Source organism: Mycteria americana, chromosome 24 (assembly GCF_035582795.1).
Source record: "Mycteria americana isolate JAX WOST 10 ecotype Jacksonville Zoo and Gardens chromosome 24, USCA_MyAme_1.0, whole genome shotgun sequence".
Lineage (NCBI taxonomy): Eukaryota > Metazoa > Chordata > Aves > Ciconiiformes > Ciconiidae > Mycteria > Mycteria americana.
This window is the reverse complement of record NC_134388.1, coordinates 6439112-6460001: the sequence shown is the minus strand read 5'-3', so window position 1 is coordinate 6460001 and position 20890 is coordinate 6439112. Positions and strand designations below refer to the sequence as shown.

Sequence of the window (20890 nt, the reverse complement as noted above, 5' to 3'; positions counted from 1 at the left end):
GTCTCCGGTGTCGTGGCCTAACCCTGCAGGGCCTGCAGCGGGGCTGGGAGGTGCTGCCCGGGCAGGAGCCCAGCGGCAAGGGCTGGCCCTTGCTGCAGGCTCTGGGGACCAGCCTCTGCCTGCGGCTGCAGGAGCCCCCGAAAGTGGCTCCAGTCCCCGCCAAGCCCGGTCTGCGGCTGGGGACTCCGGCCCCAGGGCTGTGCCCGCACCAGCCCGGTATGCCTGCTCTGCCCGTGCCCTCGCACCGCTGCACACACCGGGGACCAGCCTGGGCACGGGGGGCTGAAGACAGGCTCCCAAATCTGCTCCAAACGCCCGGGGACAAATGCTGTGGGAGAGGAGAGGGGGAGCTGGGACCCACCTGCGACCCCGAGCCATGGGACCTGACGGCAAAGGGAGGCATGCCGGGACCGTGGAGCCAGATGGGAGCTTTCACTCTCCGGGGGCTCGTTCCCACCCTGGGGCGGCTGTGGGGCCAGGGCTCGGCCCCGTGTGCACCTGGGGCTCCTTAGGGGGCTGATCCCAGCACCTTGTCTCCCCTCCGCCGCTCCCAGCAGCTCGGGCTCCCTCCCGCGCTGCACGCTGCCGGCTTGACGCTGACGTGAGCTGCTGAGCGGAAAAAAATAATAGGGGCCTTGCTAATTGGAGCTGAGCCACCAGGAAAGGGAGACGGGGCTGCATGGAGCGTCCCCATCCAGAGGGCAGGGTGGCTCCGACACCCCGCGGCCGCAGCCAGGAAAGGGGGTGAGGTGGCATGGGGTGGCGGGGCCGGTGGGCAGGGTGGCAGGCAGCCACGGCCAGTTGGACTTGGGGGCTGTTGGCTGTGCCTGGAGCACTGCCATGCCTCTGTCCTCGCAGCCTTCGGGACATCCTGAGGAGCTGCAGCCCCCCTGGGCATGGCCGGGTGCTGGGGCCTCGATGCCCCTGCGGTGCCGGTGCTGTCAGTGGCACAGCTGGGAGGTGTCCTGGTGCCAGCAGCCCCTTCGCTGGGGAGCTGCTACCCTCGCTGCCACCAGCCCGTGCGTCCTGGGCACAGCCGGAGCCGGGAGAGCAGAGGGAGGAGGAGGAAGGCGAGTCCCGGGCGCTCTGAAACCACCCTGAATTTCTGCCACCGCTGGCATCCAGGCCCTGCCAGCCAGCTGCTGCCTGACGGGAGGGCACGGCGAGGAGGGCATGGTGCTGTCAGGACACCTCCAGACCTTGGGACCCTCCAGTCCCCCAGAACGGAGCTGCCAGTGCTCTCCTCGCCGGGCTGCCAGAGCCCCCCTGCTCTCCCAGCAGCAGCTTTTGCCTCCGGGGGGAGAGCTCGAGGAGGAGGAAAGCAGATTAGAGCTATCGCTGCATCTCCATGCGCCGAGCTGCAGAGCTAAATGTCAGATCGCGTCTGACACAGCACGGGAGGGGGAGACGAGGAGCCCCGGCGCACCCCTCGCCAGGGTGGGCACCTCTCGGGGCGCAGGCAGCGGGGCTGGCGGCCGAGCACCCGCCTTTCCCTGGGAGTGGAGAGGGGGAGACGGCCGGCTCTGGGGTCCCGCTGCCTCGCCCGGCTGGCACAATCCCAGCCACAGCCCCAGAAACTTTCCTCCTCTGGTTCCCATAGAAACGAGGAATATTCTTCTCCCCAAAGTTGAGCCAGCTGAGGGGCTGCGGAGCCGGCAGCGGGCAGGGACAAGCAGCAGGCGATGCCTGCGCTCACCTGCCCAAGTTGAGCCCCTGACGCCGGAGTCCTGCAAGACGACCCGTTCGGTGGGAGCTGCTGGTTCGGCTGGCGCAGTGCAGTTGCGCACCCGGTGCTGCTGGCGCAGGGAGTGCGCGTCTGCAGAGCGAGAGCCCAGCTGCAGAGCTGGGGGTCGGCGCAGACCCCCTTGCACCGCAGGAGCGCTGCACGTTGCGGTGGCTTTCTCCCCTCGGCAGATCGGGACGGCCTGACGGGTGGAGAGGGGCCGAGGAGGAGGAACGACTCCTGCTGAGCATACCCTGTCATCCTCCACAGCTCGGCTGGAGAAAACGAGCAGCCTGCTGGGAAAATTACCCGGCAGAGTGACCAGAGAGCCCTTGCTCCTGCCCCAGCCATCCCTGTCGTGTGAGCCCCTGCGGGTGACGGCCATGCATGGGGAGCCAGCTCTGCTTTTGGCTCAGGCTGTGAAGGACACTTGGGAAGCCATTTGAGTCCAGTCCATCAGCAATCAGAGGGTTTCAGTGCTCTGCTCACCTCCCGCAGGAATATGACGGCCCAGCGCCTGCTCTGATGAGAGCAAAAGCTTTCGCTGTCCGCCAGCCCCACGAAGTGCCGCGGCAGCGGCAGGGCCGGGGCCGCTCTCCCCACAGCTGGGGGTCTCTGCCAGCAGAGCCGGGGGCTGCCCTGACCTTCCTGTGGGCTGGCAGGAGTGGGTGGCTGGGCACCGGGCACCGGCCCTGGGGCCACTGAAATGCTGTGAGCTGAGCTCCAGGAGCTTTTCCATGGAATAAATGTGGAGGAGACAGGTTTAGACAACAATGACTAAAACTAAGCTTCAGCAAAAATTAACTCCAAGCAGGGGAATGTTCCAGGCGCTGCCGTTCGCTGTCAGTAAAAATAAACCTGCAGGTTAAACACAGCCTTTTCCTCCTGGGTGCTCACGTGCCAGGTTGGAGAGCTTCCTCCTGGTGGAACGGTTAAAAACCTAGAATCCAGCACAAGCCCCAAGGTGTGTGGCAAGGGACGGAGAGCCGCTCTGCTCCTGGGCATCCCGCACGGCCCTGGAGCACTGTCCCGCATGGTCCCAGAGCACCAGCCCCGCTGCACCCGCCCAGGCGCTGTGCGTGGCGATGCCTGCGCATGCCCCAGCCACCCTCCAGCCAGGGCCGGGGCGGAGGAGGGGGATGCAGGAGCTGCCAGGCCGGTGCCGGGATCGGCAGAGACCCAGGCAGCTGCCAGAGCCGTGCAGGCAATGCCGCTCGCGGCGCTGGCACCCGTGTCGGCACAGGGAGGCAGCTGGCGGCGCAGGCTGGCAGACTCCCCGCAGCCTTCGCCCTCCCCGTGGGAGGTGCGAGATCTCGCGCTTCGCTTCGCCCCCACGCCGCCGCCCGCTGCCCTCCCGCCCCCAGCCGCGGGGGGACCAGGCGTGACGGTGCCTGGCGCTGCCGCTGGGGCGGGGTGACGTGGCCGCCAGCGCCTGCCGGGGCTGTCCCGTGGGACGGGAGCAGGTGCCGCTGGAGATTCTCCCTTCCCCCTGCCGCTCCCGTGCCCCAGAAGGATCCTGGACCACGATGCAGGAGCGTGACTCTTCCTGGCCCCAGGCAAAGACCCTGACCCTCCGGCCCTGTGTCCTGGCTCTGCCCTGCCCCGCTGGGCACCGTCTCCGGGGCTGGGACGGGGTCCCCAGGGCCCCTCGGCAGCAAGGGCTGCAGCAGGGCTGGCAGGCAGGGGCCGGAGCCGCCTTGTTAATGCTGCAGCCGGCGGCCAGCGAGCGCCCGCTCGGCATCCAGGAGCCGGGGGAGACGAAAGCGTCAGATGGCGTTTGAGGCTCGCTGGAGACCTGGCAGGCCCCGTCCCTGCGCCCGCCGGTGCTGGCATGCCTCCAATCCATGCACCCCTTCTCCCGGGGCCAGCTCCTTCCCTCCGCCTGCCACTCATGCTGGGTTTTTAATTAGCGCTCCTCTGTCTATTCAGATAGCGGGAGCCCAGAATGGAAATGTACAGGTGTCCCCTTGATCCAGTTTCCATGGTTGCTGCATTGAGGTGGGGGCTACAGCTTTTTTTTATTTAATAATTTTATTACAGTGGCTTCAATCCGTTCGCAAAGGAGGGAAGGGGGAGAACGTGGGGGAATAAAAAATGCTGGATGAGGCAGCCACGTTCCCGTGGCTGGGCTTATTTGCTGTCATTCTTTTTGTCTTATTAGCAAGTGCCGGTTTCCAAGATGCTCAAAGTCAACGAGCTCGGTAACAAGATCCCAGCCCTCACGGCACAGGGAAAACAGCCTGGGCAGCTGCACCGGAGCCGCACAAATGGCTGCAGAGGTGGCCCCTGCAAGGGAGGAAGAGGAGCAGGATGGGGGTCAGGGCAAGAGCTGAGCTGTGCTGGCATGTCCATATCCCTGTCCTCATCCCCATGCCCCATCCAGCCTGCCCACGGGGTTGTCCCTGGCATCCCTCTCTGGGACAGCAAAGCTTCCCCGGCCACAGCTTGCAAAGGGACCCCATCTGCCCCCGAACAGAGGCTGTTGGGGACGCTGGGCTCCATGCCCCATGGCACAGACTGGGGCTGGAGAGCCCAGGGCATGCCGGGGAGGAGGTGCCGCAGCCTCCCCGGGGAATCCGGCTCATTTTCGGGGACCCCCAGTGCCGCACTCGTCCCTCGCCCAGCGGCCTTTGTCAGGGTGGTGGCTGCCCCAGGGCTCCGGGTGCCAGCACCAGAAACTCTCCTCCTTTCCTCTGCACCAAATTACTCTTGATTTCCTCTGGTCAGACCAGCGTGGGGTGTAAATGGGCCCATCTGTTATCATGAGATGATTTAGCCCTGACCCTGCCTGTGCAAGCAGGCAAAATCCACTCTGGTTACTGGGGGGGGGGGGGAGGCAGCTTTTGTGCAACAGGGGTTAAAAATAACGCGGAAACGGCACGGGCTCAGGAAAAATCTGCTCTCCTTGCGCTGCATCGCATGGCTCGGCTTGCCAAGTGCGTGGAAGAAATCCCCTCTCTTCCTTGTGCTGGCAGCGTCCCGCGCTGTGGCAGGCAAACACACACGCGCCGAGCCACGGACCTATTAGTCACCAGTAAATGTTCTTTTCTTTCCCGATTTGTTTCCCTTAAGCTTGATGTTTTCCTCTCCTGCTGCCCCAGCCTCGTTAGGCTGCAATTAAAACCAGGAATCAAAGCCACATGGTGCAATTAAAACTACGCGCAGGATGCGGGATGCCACAGGGAAGCAGGCAGCCGGCACTTGGCTCTGCTCACACACCCAGACGTCCCCGGCCCCCTGCCCGGCCCCGGGGTGCTTCTCCGGCACGTGGGGTGCGATGACAGTGCGAGGCAGCAGGACAGGCGCCAGCTGAGCCCAGCCGCGCTCTGCCACAAAGGTCTTTCTGTTGTTCACGGCGTCACCAGATCCAGCGCCTGAAGGATGCACTGAGATGCATCCGCTCTCAAAGCAAGATGAATTTTCCCAGCTGCAAGGATCGTTAAACATACGGAACCACTCTGAGGGGAGAGAAGAGACCGGCTCTGCTCAGTGCCTTTACGCTGAGATTAAATCTCCCTCTTGCCAGGGCAGGGCAGTGACCGTCCCTGCACAGGACCCTGCAGCTCCCACGGGCCGGGGACACACACTGACAGCCACTCGCCACACCCTCCTCCGTGGTTTTCCTTCACGACAGTCCTGGGGATGCAGCTCCCACCAGCAGAACCTGAAGCTGCCACGCTGGCTCATGTCCCCATCCCAGCGAGGGACGCAGGGGACAGGCCATGCTGCCGGCACCCTGCTCCCAGCCAGGCAAGCATGGCTCCGGGTGCCACATCCAGCTCTGGCGTGGGCTGACGCAGACCGGGGCCGTGGGACAAAGGCTCAGCGGCACCGCCCAGGCGGGTGCATTGTCAGTGCCCCGTGAGGCGCGACGGCAGGCGGTGAGCCAGCCGCAGTGCCCGGGGCAGAGCATGGACGGGCCCAATCCTGCCACGGAGGGGCCGCATCGCCGGCGTGCCGAGCTCCTTTGCAGGACAGGACCAGCTGGCCCCGCCGGCACCCAAGCTGCCAGCACAGGAGCTGCAGCCAGCCATGCCCTGGACAAGCACCGGAGCCGGTGCCGCGCGGGAAGCGGGCGCTCACCCTGAGCAGGGCTGAGCCCGCCAAAGGGCAGAGACCTGCCACGCTCGTCTGCCACAGGGATGCCAGAAACTCCGGTGTCCCCATGGCGCCGCCCCACAGCCTGTCTCCCCGCCGCCGGGGCACGGCCTGCCAGCCGCCTTGCGCAGAGGCAGCCCCGGCTTTGGAAATATATAGTAACAAGTGAGCGCAGGCAGCAGAAGTAGCAAAGCATATGGTAGGTGTTTGGAGTTTATTCCTGTCGGTGAGTGTCAGCAGCGACAGACGGCTGGGGGTGGCGAAGCGAGAGATTTTGGTAGGTGCCCGTGCAACACCACCCTACGGACGCTACAGCTGCAGCGAGGGTGGGGACCCCGACACCCCCCGCCGTGTGCCATCAGGGGGGCACCCGCATGCGCAGGGAACGGTGCTCGGCAATGCTCTCCTGGTGCCAGCGAGGCGCAGCTCGGGGCTGTCTGAGCCACCTCCCTGCACCCCATGGACGTCTGGCATCGGTGGTGCCCAGGGCTGAGGCACCCCAGCCTCACCGTGCTGTGCAAAAACCACAAATAATTTGGCTGCTCCCAGGTGAGTGAAGCCCCGTCCATCCCAGCTGAAGATCACCCGCCTGATCTGGAGGAGGATCCGAGGAAGGCTAACGGCTGCTCCCTGGTCCCAGCTGCCACTCTGCAGGCTTGGCTGGCCCCAGGTTTGCCAGCGCAGGCAGTGACCCCACTGCCACCGGGGAGCTGCCCGCTCAGCCCAGCCTGGCTCCGTGGCACCCAGGGGCTTTTGGCGAATCGGCCCAGCGGCCAGACCCGCGCCCACCGCCCGACGCCTCTGCCAGGAGACGCTGTGGGCAAGCAGCCAGCGGCAGTGGGAGGGGAACAGATTGTCAGCAAAAAAGCGCGTCAGTCCCCCAGTGGCAGCTTGGAGCAGGATCTCCTGAGGGTTTATACCCTGTTTGCCTGAGCCTGCTGGGGAGGGTTTGGGGGACAGGGCTCCTCCAGGGTCCAGTAACACGGGTGATCACACAGGGTGGGATGCATGGCTCACCTTCCACCGGTGGGTCCCTCCTGCGCTGCCCAGACCAGGACAGGGAGCAGGACCTGCCTCCTCCGCGGCCATGCGGAGCAAGAGCTGCTAAAAGAAGGGTGATGCTTTGCCGGCAATCGGGCTACCAGCGACTTCCCCCTGCCCCTAAAGCCCAAGTCTCCATCTGCTCAGCGAGGGGCACCCAAGTGGGGCTGGGACGGAGCCGGGCTGCGGCACCGGGAGCAACAGCAAGAGGAGCAAGGAAACCCCAAAATAAAGCTGACGCTTCATCTCCAGCGACAAGCCAAGGCGCGGGCAGTGCTCTTTAAGGACACTTCACCAGCATCCTCTTCAGGTCTCTCGGCTCCCCTGGCAGCACCCCAGGGATGGTGGGGCCAGGAGAGGCGAGCCCCTTCCCTGGCAGAGGCTGGCCAGCTGACGGCGTGACCATGCTGCCTGCGGAGCTCCCAAGGGCTGCGGGTGCCCAGCAGCTGCAGGCCTCAGTCCCTCCCTTCCCACCCTGCCCAGGGTGGCCCCAGCAAGCACTCGACCAAGCGCACGTCCTCCCCTGGCACAGGTGGAATAAATACTCACCGAGCGGCAGCTCACCTGCTGCTCCTGTTCCTGCTAATTGCAGTGTTCTCACTTCACACTGATGTGCTTGATAAGATTAGCGATTACAGAAATCTCATATGGCAATTGGATTGAATTGGGAGCTGTGTGAGGGAAATTGGACTGAGCTGCAAATAGGAATTAATTATAACCTGGCAGCGGTGAGATTTGAGGTTTTGAATGTATATTTTTATGTATTGCCCAGTGCAACCTCTGGCTTTGTCACAGGTACGAGGGGTGCTGAGGGCTTCACTTGCAGTGAGGACACACTCACCGCCGTCCGGGCTGTCACGGGGCTCGGGCAGGGGACATCGGCGTGACAGACCCTGGGCTGGGACTCCCGGTGCTGCCCCGGTGCAGATGAGCACGGCCGGTGACGTCTCCCGGGCGAGCTCAGCCTGCCCGAGCTCCCTGCCCTCCCTGTTCCCGCCTGGCAGCGGCCGTTATCTCCATTACCATGGCAATGCCAGAGGAGCTCCTGCGGTGTGTCCAGCACCGTCTCTGGGCGCTGCCTCCGCTGGCCAGACTCGCCCGCGATGGCAGATGCGGTCCCACGCCTGGCTCGCACCCAAACGGCCCCGGAGCGGGCAGGGGCATTAGCACAGCCCCGATGGGCCGCGGGGCTGCCACCGTCCCGGGAGAGCCAAGGGAGGGAGATGGAGCCGTGTCCCCTTGCCCGGGGGCTTGGGGTCCGGGTGGGGAAGCAGAGGGGGAAATGGAGCTCTGCCCTGGCCGGCACCCGGAGCATCTCCCAGGCCTTCCCCGCCCCGGCGCTCCAGGTCTGGCTGGGTGCCCCCCACCACAGCGGGACCCCCTGCAGCAGAGCTGCCCCCGGCTCAGCCAGAGCCCCCCTGTGCGGGAGCCAGCGAGCGCTGGTGTCAGCCCACGGGTGCAGAGTGGAGATCAGCCCGCGGCCCCAAATGCCGTATCGATTGGCGCCCGTCTGCACTGATATTAAAGTGTTTGCCAGCAGCTGCTGGCGTTTAACAAATCCTCCTGTCTGCTTTGTTTATGCCGGTTTTTTCCCTCCCACCTGGGCCTATTTGATGCTTTGGGCATTTTGCAAACATTTTAAAGGCAGCATTTAAAACTCCAGCAGGCAGCTAGCGAAGAGCAGGTCGCTGGAGACAGAGAGGAGAGGCAGGGAGAGATCCCTCACCTCACAAAGCAGCCTCTGCCCTCACCCACCCTCGTAGCCACACGCTCCCCCGGCGCGGTCCGTACGCCCGCCCCAGCCTGAGCCAAGCCTGCGCTGGCTCCAGGGGCTTGCATTAATTTCTCCTCTGCCAGAGGAGATGGGGAGGGAGAATCTGAGGCAGTGCTTCCAGTCTGCTCGCTGCCTTTCCCTGGCTACGGAGGCAGGATCTGGCCCCCAGCCCCAGGTCCTTGTCAGATTGCCAGCCCCAAAGTAGGAGAGCAAAGCTCAAATGGAAAAGCAAAATACACGAAGCGTGCGTCTCAGGGCTGGCAGTGACAGGCAGCACTACCTGCCCTGGGGACACCCCAGCAGCTGCTGCTTCCACGGCGCTGGCTTTTAGCAAACCACCAAGTGCCGCAGGGCTGACAAGAAGCCGCAGGTCGTCCCTGCTCCCATCGGACCCCTGGGTCCCCCAGCCCGGGGGGTCCTGTGTCCCCTGGAGGAGCACGGACTACCAGCTGGCACGGCACAACCGGTGCCCAGTCCAGGGTGCCAGGGCACAGGAGCCCGGGAGGAGCGTGGTGGGGGAATTGCTCTCCTCTGGCTTTCTCTCTCGCCTGATGTGACTACAAGGGATTGTGGGATTCAGTTAAGTTCTGTTTTCCTCCCAGTAACAGTGGGAGTCTCTCCTCTCTGCTTTAAAACAGACACGCTGCCATGGAAGATGAATGCTTGCAATAAAGCAAAGGAGCGTGCGTGCCGGGGGAGGCCGATGCTCGCATGCAGCCGGTGCTGCCCGGGGCGTGCTCGCCGCTTCCCTGCCACACGCCCGTGCCCACCCCATGCCTCCGCACGCCCGGTCCCGCACGCAGCGCATCCCGCCGGCCAGTCCCAGGTGCCCAGAGCTGCGTGGCAGAGTTGCTCTGGGCACCCAGCTGGCCCCGAAGCAGGACCGCCCCTGCGCAGCCCCCCCGTGCCTCCAGCCTGGCTGACAGCCGGCGACGGGCGTGAGGCCGTTTCACCGTCCGCTCCCACCGTGCTGGCTGGGAGCCAGACCACGGCCGGGGGCGGGGGGCTGCCTCCACGTCTGCTCCAGGAGGTGGGGGGCTTGCAAGGGCGGCTGCTGCCAAACCTGGGGCGTGCCTGCGCTTTGCAGAGCTGTCGCTCCTCCGCAGGGCAGCGATGGCTGCGGGGGTCTCGCCCCGAGCGGGAGCCAGGCTCTTCTCCCCTGGAGGTTTTCCTGATGGCTGGATGCGGTTGCCTGTTTGTTGGCCTGGTGAATCACGTCCTGGGGGAACCATTGCGTGAAGGCGGCAGGTTGCGCTTGCCAGCGGCGAGCCCACGGCAGGCGGTGGTTTTGCACCTCGGGCACAGGGCCGGGAGCACACCAGGGCCCCCCAAGAAACGCAGAGCCCGGGAAACTCTGCGGCAGCTTCGCATGTGCCGTGCCCCCCTCCGGCACCGAGCAGGCCCCTCACCCCCGGCACCGGCACCGGCACGGCGGGGGCTGCGGGCGGGAGAGACCGGGCAGCCGAGGGTTGCCAGGCAACAGAAGATGCTTTTTCTGACCAAAACGGTAAATCGGCAGCCGGGTCGGGTGGGAGGGGACACGGCCCGGCAGGGCTGGGGCTGCCCGGGGGGGCACTCGGGGCTCCCCTAGACCTGACAGCACCCGAAAATCTGGAGAGGAGAGCCAGCCGTTGCTGCCCTGCTCGGCCAAAAGCTGTCCCGGCCCCAGCCCCAGCCCCTGCTGAGGACCCCCGAGCATCGGCTGGGGACAGCGCTCGGCCCTGGGACCCCCCTGCCTGGCTAGGGGACAGGACAGGGACAGGGCATCCTCCCACAGGGACAGCCCTGCTGGCCTCCTCCCTGGGAAACCCTCCCCAGGGAGTCCCAGCCCTACCACACAGCCCCTATGAGACTGAGCCCCTAATTTGCCCTCTCCCTCCCTCACCAGCCATCACACACGCAGCTAAATGAGGTCCAGGCAATTTTCTCAGAAGTTGAGTCCTCGCATTGTGGGAACACAGGACTAAAAATAGCCGAGATCTGTGTGCACGTCTCGCCCAGGTGAATCTTGCTCTGGAGATAAGGATAAAGGAGGCCGCAGCTGGCACCGGCTCCTCCGCATCCAGCCATCTCCCCTCTCTGCCTCAGTTTCCTGCACACATCATGCCACCCAAATGCGCACCGTGCCGTCCCCCAGCACAACCTGCATGCGGCCGTGTTGGCCTGGAGCCCCTGGCTGGAGAAACCCCCACACGGGGGCTCGAGCATCCTGGGGCTCGAGCATCCCTCGGCGTGGGCATCGCCAGCGATGGGCAGAGCCGCCTCAGCCTCAGGCTCTCCCCTGGCAGCCTCCTACAGCTGCGCTTCACCTGGGCATCCTCCGGCCCGAGGGGCTGCACTGTGGAGAGGGGATGTATCCCCCTGCTCCCCCCGGCCACCACCAGCATCTTCCACTTCAGAGGCTCATCTCAGCCTGACCCAGCCCTCCCGGGCCCAGCCCAGAGTGCAGAGAAGCAGCTGCATTTCCTTCCCACAATGACTCGATTACAAATTCAGAGTTAAATCTTCCCCCACAAGACGCCCCTCTCCACCCCTCTGACTGCTTCCAGCACTTTGAATGTTGAACACTTTCCAGCGATTTTTCGTGCGTTCAGGCTGACCCCATCCACTCTAGTTAAGACTAACTTAATCAGCCTCATTTTATCGCTAACTACTGTAGCTTTACACCTCTAGAAAAAGCACTACTTAAATTATTGGCACCTGCCAAGCTCTCGCCACGCTGTTTTCTCTGCCCTTGTGGGGGCAGGAGGAGAGAGGGCGGATCTGTTTAGTGCTCCCAGCCTTTATTTCTACCAAAAATGACAAATTATTAGAATGGTGGAAATTAGAAAAATGGCATTTAGGTAACAGACAGACCTCCCTCTTTTCTTCAGCAGCATCTGGCTAAAAGCACATTTAGAAATGGAAGGTGGGGAAAAACTCAGGGTAATCTGCTGAACGCCAAGAGCCGGGCAGGGGGGGCCTCCCTGGAGGGGCAGGGGAGGGGAACGGCCCCGGGGACACCCCGGGAGCAGCTCATCCGACACCCACATCGCTCACGCCGTGGAGCACTTGGGAGACACATCCTATCAGTACCGCGGTGGGGGCACAGTGGGGCAGAAACCAACAGGTTTGTTTTCACACCAAAAAACTCTGCCAGAGCAGATCACCACTGCTGTGCAGGAGCCAGCTTGAGGTGCCGGGATTTTGAGGGGAAAAGGGCTGCGAAGCTCAGAGAGCGGCAGGGAGGGCTTCCACCCCTGCACGGCCAGGGTTCAGAGTTCAGCTGTGCCCCAAAGAGCTCCCCGAGGGTCTCCTGGAGCTCAGAGCCCCCCACGAGGACAGCCTCATGGCTGGGGGTGCTGGGCGCCCAGCCCCTACGAGGGCAGCGCTCCAGCCCACGCAGCCCGCTGCCAACGGGGAGCACAAAAACACCCTCATATCCTTAATCACCAGCACTGCCGAGAAGGAGCGCAAGGGCCAGGCTGGGGGAGCCGGCGAGGAGGAGGAAGGACTCCTGTGGGAGCGCAGGAGGGGTCTCTCCCTCGCCACAGCCCCGTCCCCGCACAGGCGATGCCCTGGCTCGGCTCTGCCCCAGCCGGAACGGCCGCGGGCCCCCCATGCAGAAACAGCCCCTTTCCCCACATCCCCTGTTCTCCCTGGGAGATTTGCTCCCGCCTCACCCCATGGCTGGTCGGCAGCACCGGGGAAGGGCTTCTGAAGCGCTTTGGGCCCCTGCAAGGCTGTCGGGAACAGGCAGCACCACCCAGAAGAGCAGTTGCTGCTCCATGGCTGGGCAGTGCCAGGGTCCCAGCTCTGCTCCCCCACCCCTCACGGCACAGGGAGCCGGCAGGGAGGATAGCAGGGCCAGGGGGATGCTGCAGCCACAGCGATGAAAAGCAAAGGGAACACCTCGGGGAAACCAGGAGCCGGAGCACCACCTGCATCTGTTTTAGAAATGACTTTATTGCACTAAAAAGGGGAAGTCATCTGTAAACATTCCATTCAGGTATTAATATATTTTTTCACTCCAGAAATGCATCATTAAATCCAGCCACAGAAATATCAAAGCAGGAACAGTAGAAAAGAGCTACAGGGGAGGAAAGACCCAGCCAGGCCACAGTCCCGGTTCCCACGCCACCCTCCCGCCCATCATGGGAGCAGGGCTCACAGCAGCACTTCCCAGGGCTCGGCGGACAGCCACACGCCGCTCGACTCCAGCAAGGCAGCCCTGGGACAGGCTGGGGGGGACGGGACAGCACAAGCCCCCAGGCCCTTGGGTCTCCCCCCAGGGCCAGCCCCAATCCAAGGAGCAGCCCAGGGCCCTGCTCTCAGCATCCCCCTTCCCGACACCCAAAGGCACACAGCTCTGCATCAGCCCCCAAACCTCTCATAGAGCACCAAAATCTTTGCCCAGCTCCTGTTCCCCCTCCCCTCGCAGCCTGATGGGTCCCCTCCACCCCCAGCAACGCCTGGGTCCCACCAGCCCCTCGCAAGCACAGCACCCCGGGGACCGCAGCACCCCGGCAAGGGGTGCATGGGGCTGTCGGGCAGCAGCCGGCTGGGCAGGGTCGCCTTCCTGCCCCGGGTCTGCTCAGGAGCAGGATGTTCTCCCCCAGCCCAGGGACATGACCCATCTCCCCATCCACCCTCCCCAGAGCCCCCGTCTGCCCCAGCACGAGCCTGGGCACTCAGGGGCCGGGAGCATCCCCTGTGTTGGCTCCTGGGGCAGCGGTGGGAAGCCTCAGGTGGCAAGTCCCCTGCAAAGGAGGGACGTGTCTGCTCCTTACATCCTGCACGGTTTGTTTTCAGCCACAAGCTCAACAAACAGCCACGATCACCCCAAATCCCCCCGACATGCAAACACCGTGCTATCAGAACCATGCCTCGCGTACCTGAAACATATTTACAGACAGAAGTAAAACACGCTGGGAAAGATCAGCCTCAGATATAAATAGCCAACACTGAAATCTGCCATCTGCTGCAAAGGACAAGGAAGGAACATCAACTGCCACCAACAGAGGTTAACACAGAGGGACACGTGTGTGTGTGTGTCCACGCATGCTGCAACAGGCAGGGACTGTTCCACAGAAACATGCAGAGCCCGATGCAATGGGTAACACCACACCAAACAACAACAACAAGGCGTCTGTTTTATCCATCCGCAGAAACGCCCCGGCCGGCATTTCCCCCACTCCTGGTGCCTCCAGCAGGTCGACCGGGATGGCAGGGAGGGATGGGAAGGGGTGGGAGCACCCCACTCCGCCCCAAAGGGAAACTGCAGAGCCAGGCCAGTCCCTTCAGGGAGCTGGGTCCCGCTGGGCACAGGGGATTCGTGGCCCCACGGGAGATGTCCCTCCCGCCTGGTGGGTGCAGCCGCTCACAAGCCCCGGAGCTCTGGCAGGTGAGGGAGGGCAGAGGGTAGGGGAGCCTCAGCCACAGCCTGCCCCCCTGCCCAGTGACACCTGGGGATGTCCCCAGTGCCAGCCAGACCACCAGCACTCAGGGAGGGCTACTCCTGTCGCCTCGGCTTTTGTCAGTAAGCACGTCTGCTGGGACACTGCCCGCGACCACCTGTGTGCCCAGGGCGAGGGGTGCCAGGCCCCCCCATGGCAGTGCCAGCCCCCGGCATCTCCCTCCTGCGGGCAGGGGACAGGCACAGGCAGCCTCCTGGATTTGGGCAAACCCAAAGCCCCTGAAGCTTCATGAGCGGTTTCCTGCAGGGGGTCAGTGGCAGGGGACACTGCTGGGGGTGGGCAGGGAGAGCATCCCAGGAGGCAGCGGGTGTCAGACCAAGCCGACTTGCACATCTCTGCGGTCCTGCAAGGCTGGGAAGAGTCAAGGAAAGGCTCAAAAACCACAAACCTGACTCATACCCCAGGGTCACCTCCCTTGGCCCACTCTTGGGTCATCTCTGCAGTATTTTCTCTGCAGTTTCCAAGACTAGAAACTTGTCTTTTAAATTAAAGCTGAGATTGATGCTATCACCTGACTCCAGGAGCTGGGGCTTTGAGAGAGGTGGCAGTAAGTATGCTACAGAGATCTACCCACCTCCAACCTTGTGCTGGCCAGCTGGAGACCACGGGCACCAGGGAGGGAAGAGCCCAGCAGGTGACATCCATCCTTCCTGGTGGAGATGGGGCCGGTGGCTCCCCGCTTCCCGCTGGGCTCCAGGAGATGCAGCCCCGGGAGGGAGCAGGGAGAGGGGAGAGGCTGCGGCTGCCAGCCCTGCCCGTCCCACCGCAGGAGGGCTGGTGCTGGCAGAGCCCCACGGCAGCGCCACCCGCGGGGACCCTCACGCTCTGCCAGGGCCCCGTCCCTCCTCCAAGAGGCCCTTCCAAACCCTCCTCCAGCGAGGCTGGGGGACAGGGCCGGCCTCCCCCCTCACCCCAGCCCCACAGGCAGGCTCCCTCTGGGGCTGGCAGCAAGCAGCTACAGGCAGGACAGGAGGGTGGTGAGCGGCAGCTCCTTCTCTCCCAGCAGTGTGTCCCGCTTAAGGCTGCTGCCCTTGTTGACCACCTTGAGCTTCAGGGACATCTTTCTGGCGTGGCCGGGGCCCAGCCCATCGAAGAAGAAGTCCTCGTTGAAGATGGGGTTGCGGCTGTTCTTGACAATGGTGCTGCGCTGCTTCTGCAGCTTCCCGGGGTTGAGGCACAGCGAGACGCAGCAGTTGATGCTGCGCAGGTCGATGAGGGCGTCGTACAGGTCCTCGGCGGAGATGAGCCGCACGCGCAGCCGGGCGTTGGAGGGGTCGTACTCGGCGGCCAGGCGCAGGCTCCCACCGCGGCTGAGCCGCAGGCTGTGCTCCCGGTCGCGGCCCGGTGGCAGGTCCAGGGGCAGCAGGGCAGTGGGCGGCTGCCCCCCGGCCGGGGCACTCCTGGCGCGGCGCTGGGCGCTGGGGCTGGTGTCGGCTGAGCTGTCATCGGTGGACAGTGAGCTGTTGCGGGCTACCGAGTGTTTCAGCTTGATGACCTTGGACTGGCTCTCCTGGCTGAAGATCTTCAGCAGGGAGACGGAGCGGGAGAGCAGCGGGGAGCCGAAGGGCGAGGACTCGGCCGAGGAGCACGTGTCGCTCTCACCACCACTGAAGTAGCGGCCGGGGTGCATGAGGGCTGCACCCAGGTCAGTGGGCGCCCGGGGCCCGCTCTCGCCATTGAGCTTGGCTCTGCGCTGGGCGCTGGGCGAGGTGGCCGGCGAGGGACAGAGGCTGCTGTGCTCGCTGTGGAAGAGCGACTCTTTGCGCCGCGTGTGGGGGCTCTCCACCAGTGTGGCAAAGCCATAGGAGGTCTGTGCCTTGGGCACGTAGGGCAGCGACATGGCCGTCTGTGCCTGCGGGTCCACGTTGGTGCCGAAGCCCCCCTCAGCTGTCCAGTCCTCGGCGCTCTCAATCTGGATGATGTGCCGGCCAGCGGCCCGTGGCCGGGAACGGCTGGATGGCCGGGGGCTGCGCGGGGGCTTGTGCCCGGCCAGGTTCTGCTCTGAGGCCGAGGGGCCCAGGGCGGGCGCCGCGGGGGGCTCGGGGCCCTCGGCTTCGGCGGGCGCTGCGCTCAGCTTGGGTGGGATGAAGAAGTCGGGGATCTTGTCAGGGGTGAGGACGTTGCTGTAGCGGGACCCCCGCGGGGACTCTTCCGGCCCCGTGCCCCGTGCCCCGCCGTTCTCCGCCACGCCGCGCAGCCGCTCCAGAAGCCACATGTTGCCGTCGGGTGCGGGGCTGGAAGAGACCCGAGGGGCAACGCTGTCACCGGGGGCTGGGCACCGGCAGGGGCAGACCGGAGCCGTCAGCCTGGGGGACAACCGGCAGCACCGAGAGACGGCGACCCGCCAGCCCGGGGGGTCGGGGACAAGGATGGGAGGGAACCGGCCGCGCCGAGGGACACGGGGACCCGCCAGCCCGGGGGGGAACGGGGATAGGGATGGGAAGGAACCGGCCGCGCCGATGGGCACCGGGACCCGCCAGCCCGGGGGGAAACGGGGACAGGGATGGGAAGGAACCGGCCGCGCCGATGCGCACCGGGACCCGCCAGCCCGGGGGTGGGGGACGGGAAGGAACCGGCCGCGCCGAGGAACCCGAGGGACACGGACCCGAGGGACGCGGCGGTGGCGGTGCCGCCGGTGCCGCCGGTCCCGAGCGATGGGACGGGGCGGGACGGGACGGGACGGGACGGGGCGCACGGGGAGCCGCTGCCGAACGCGACGCGATGCCCGGACCGACCGGCGCCGCCGCGAGCGGGAAGCTGCCGGGAGCCGCCGCGGCTGGAGCGGAGCGGAGCGGAGCCGCCGCAGCCCGGGCGGGGCGGGCGCGGACGCGCTTTTATACGGCGGCGGCGGCCCCGCTCCTTCCCCGCGCCGCCGCCGTAATCCTCCGAGCGCGGCGCCCCCGCATTTCCCCGCGCCGCGCCGCGCCCGCCGGGCCGGGACCGGGACCGGGACCGGGACCGGGACCGAGCCGGGCCGAGCGGCCCCGGGGTGCTGATGCTCGGGGGGTGCGGGGGCCCGGCCCCGGGGGGCCCGGCCGCCTGCCCGCGGGAGCGCCGGGGCTGGGAGGGGAGCGGGAGCGGGGGAGCCCTGAGCCGGGAGCGGGACGGCAGCAGCCCCGGGGCCCCCCGCCCCCCAGCGCCCTCCCGCCCTGAGCGCGATCGGGGACCGAGGCCGGCGGGACGGAGCCGTTCCCCCCCGCCCCCGGGCGCAGCCCGCTCTCCCCTCCGAGCTCTTGAGCTCATCAAAGCACTGAACAAAGCCGACAGCACTCCAGGGCGGCTCGGAGCTCAAGGACTCGCCGAGTGCATTAAGTGGTTTAATACCGTGGCCGGAGGAGCGGGGGGAGGCAGTGCCACATGTCCGCGTTTCACCAGCACCTGGCGGGGACAGTGCTGGGGCAGGACACGGCCCAGGTAGTGCTGGGGGCAAAACATCAGGAGGATCCACGGAGTACCGCTGCAGGCCCCAGTGCTGCGGGGGGGCAGGAGGGGGGCAGGAGACTTAAACCAGGGTGATCGCCCCCAGCCCAGCTACCGCGTGGATTTACAGCCTTGGGGACAGGGATGCACCGAGCAGGACGGTGGCACAGATGGGGGCCAGCAGCTGTTCCTCCCTGGCTGCTGCCCCAGGGATGCCATCAGGCTGCAGAGATGGCACTGTCATCCCACAGTGGTGCAGGGCTGGGAATAATCACCAGGAAGGAGAGCCTGGCTTGGTGAGCTCCTTCGGCAGGGGCTGCTGCAGCCAGGCAGCGACTGCGAGAGGTGGGAGGTCTCGGCTCCCTCTGCATCCTGACTTCGAGCTGATAAAAAGAGAAGGACAGCTATGCCGAGGCAGACCGAGGGCCAGCAGCCAGCTCTGCCGGGAGAGAAGGTCCCCAGGGCCTGGGGGAACCACCCTCCTCCCTCTCTGGAAGCGAATTGCCCTCCCCTCTGCCTGCACCCCCTGGTTTCCCGCGTGCCCTCCGCCCACCGTGCCCAGGCCTCTCCCAGCAGCAAATGGGCACTCCCTGGCAGGGCGAGCGCTCTGATTTATCGAGTTTCTCGACACATTGCTCTGCCTGGCTCGGAGCAGCAGCTCTGACCAGCTCCAGACCCTCACCAGGAACGGGCCCCTCAGCACGGCTGCCCCTCACCAGCCATGGGAGCGGAGCCGGGAAAAGCTGCTGCTGGGACGCTCCAAATGGGGCAGGAAACAGCCAGGACCTGGAGGGGTCTGGGCAGGGACGTCTCAGGGGCAGCATTGGGAGGGGGGACAGCGGTGGCCTGGCTGGACCCTGGGCTCTGTACTGCAGGGTGCTGAGTCCTGGGTCCCGCAGTGGGGAAGAGGGCAGATGGAGCCCAGGAGAGGAGGACAAGGCTCACGGGAGGGGGAGGCTGGTGAACAAAAGGCTGGTGTTTGCCTTTCCTCCACCCTGCACAACGGTGGGTAAACAAGGTGCAGAAATGGTTGAGTTCCCGTGAGATAACAAAGAGCACAGGAGCTGGGCCAGCCCTGCCCGCTCGGCTCGGGGCCAGCCATCTCTGGGGCACAGAAGGGAGCAGGGTGGTCGGAGCTGCCTGCTGCCTGCTGCCTGCATTGAGCTTGCCTGCGCTCAGCTCGGGGCAAGACTTCCAGGTTTGAGGTGGAAGAGGAGCTGCAGTGGCTGGGCAGAGATGCTGAGGTCCCGAATGCTCCAGATCCCAGTGGAGGGATGGCAGAAGAGACCCAGCGCTCATGGCAGGAGCTGGCACGGGTGCTCACATCGCCGGCACCTTGGGGACATGGGCTCTGCCAGGGGCATCCCTTCCCAGCAGCACAGGCAGGGGCTGCAGCCAACACGGGACTGCCACAGACCAGCGCTCGCCTGCGGCACTGCACTGCCACAGCCGTTGTGTGCGGCAGGAACTGCCGGACCCGGAACAGAAACGGGCAGAGAACAAACATTCGCAGGACCAGCAGAAAACAAGGTTTCCAGGGCCTCCAAAACAGACTCTGGACCCTCGCTCGGAACCCAGCAGCGTGGAGCCAGGAGGGGTGCCTTTCCTCGCCTGCCTCCCCCTTGTCCAGGGCTCTCCATGGACCTGGGCAGCGTGGGATGCCAGGAGGGGACAGCTCTTGGGGCTCCAGAGCCGGCTCCCCAGGCGGTGTGACGGGGAGCCAGGCGAGGGCTGGGCGAGACGGACAGGCATCCCTCGTTCCAGCCTGGAGGCTGCTGGGCTGGAGGCTTGGCAAGGCCTGGGCATGGCACCGCAGGCAAGAGACGCCTGGCTGGGGACGCTGGCAGGGCTAGGGATGCTGGCAAGGCTGGGGACAATGCCAGGGCTGGGGATGCGGCTGGTGGAGCCGGCAGTGTGCTACCACCTGCTGGAAGCTGGGAAGGAGGGAGCCCTGGGAGGGGAAGGGGCTGGTGGCAGAACCCCGGGACCCCAGGGCAGGGGCTGAGCCCCTGCCGCAGCCCTTCCAGGGCAGGAGTGCTGGCCACATCTCCTCTTCTCCAGCTGGTTAGTTATTTCCGTGACACTTGCTGAGAGCCAGTGTCAAAGACTCTTACCCCTCTGTCCAGGAAAACTGAACTGGGGAGTTTTTGTTGTCAGCACGTTTGGAGACAGACAGAGGGGACGGTTGGTCAGCAAGATCCCCAAGGCCCTGGGAGAGCAAGGAGGCCATGTCCCCCTGAAGTCACTTTTCTGTGGCTTCCAAACCTTCCCAAAACATCTCATCCTCCCCACCATCACACAGGCTGAAGGAGCAGTGCGAGAGGCAAGTCGCTCTCTCCTTCAGCCCAGCGTTGACTCTGGAGCCTACAGACTGCTACTCCAAACACACCAGCAGCCACCAGCGGTTTCAGCACGTGTGCCGCTACCCACTTCGCTGCACCATCACCCAGCCCCAGCCCCCCATGGGCCCCTCCTCCCTCACCCTCCCTCACCCTCCCCTTGTCCCCAGCCCAGTGAGGTCCAGTCCGGAGCGGAGCCATACTGGGGGTGCAGAGCACAAGGAAAGAAATCCAGTTTCAGATGGGAGTGCTCCCTGGTGCTCTGACTGCATTATTCATGCCCATACTTAACTCAGTAAAGGCCTCATATTTGTTTTAATTGCTTTTTGCTTCAAGAACACTGCTGTACAGCTCCCAGTCCGCCTCTCCCCGCAGGGTCCTGCCCTCATGCCAGGCGGCCATGAGGCACTGCCCCACAGTGGGACCCTTGCAAGGAGGGTCCCCGAGCCCCTGCACAGCAGCCCTGCAGAACCCCCCTGCACCCCATGACCATCGGGACCGCACGCCAGCCTCAGCCAAAGCAGTTAAACCCCTAAAATAAGTACCCCACCAGCCCTTCAGCCACCTCACGGCAGCTTCGGGGGGCTGAGGGGCCAGGGCAGAGCCAGCAGTAGCCGGTGGAAGGCGTGGGCTCGTTCTCCGGCAGCGAAACAAGAAAGTCCGGGCTCTCACTGCCTTTTCTTGCCTCTGCTATTGAGGGAACAGTGCAATTATCTTTGCAGACGCATTACTACATGACAAAAAATAGCAGCTGAGATGGAAGCGCCGTGTCCCTGTAGGTATTCAACTATCAATGGAAAATTACACATTTATTACTGGGCTTTATTTAGAGGCTTATTTTATTCATTGCCTCAGCCAGCACCTGGCAGCCCTGTCGCGGGAGGGGCCATCCCCAGCGAAGGGCAGAGGGTGCCAGGGTGACCCTGCTCCCCGAGGTGGGTGCCGGTGGTGCGGTGGCAGCACTGGGCGCGTGGGGCGGAGCTGGGCAGGGCGAGCAGAGGGGACCTGGCAGGACCCTGGAGCCAGCCGGTGCCGGGGC

At 65.0% G+C, this 20890-nt stretch overlaps 1 protein-coding gene across 1 annotated transcript; it reads right to left on the bottom strand.

Annotated features, from left to right (window-relative positions):
• Window positions 1–14846: 14846 nt before the first annotated feature.
• C2CD4C (C2 calcium dependent domain containing 4C) lies at window positions 14847–16713 on the bottom strand. Its single transcript, XM_075524384.1, has 2 exons — window positions 16698–16713; window positions 14847–16326 (listed from the first exon to the last, which is right to left on the bottom strand). Exon 2 carries the CDS (start codon window positions 16305–16307, stop codon window positions 15048–15050), a length of 1260 nt encoding a protein of 419 aa, XP_075380499.1. The 5' UTR covers window positions 16308–16326; window positions 16698–16713; the 3' UTR covers window positions 14847–15047.
• Between the last annotated feature and the right edge of the window lie 4177 nt (window positions 16714–20890).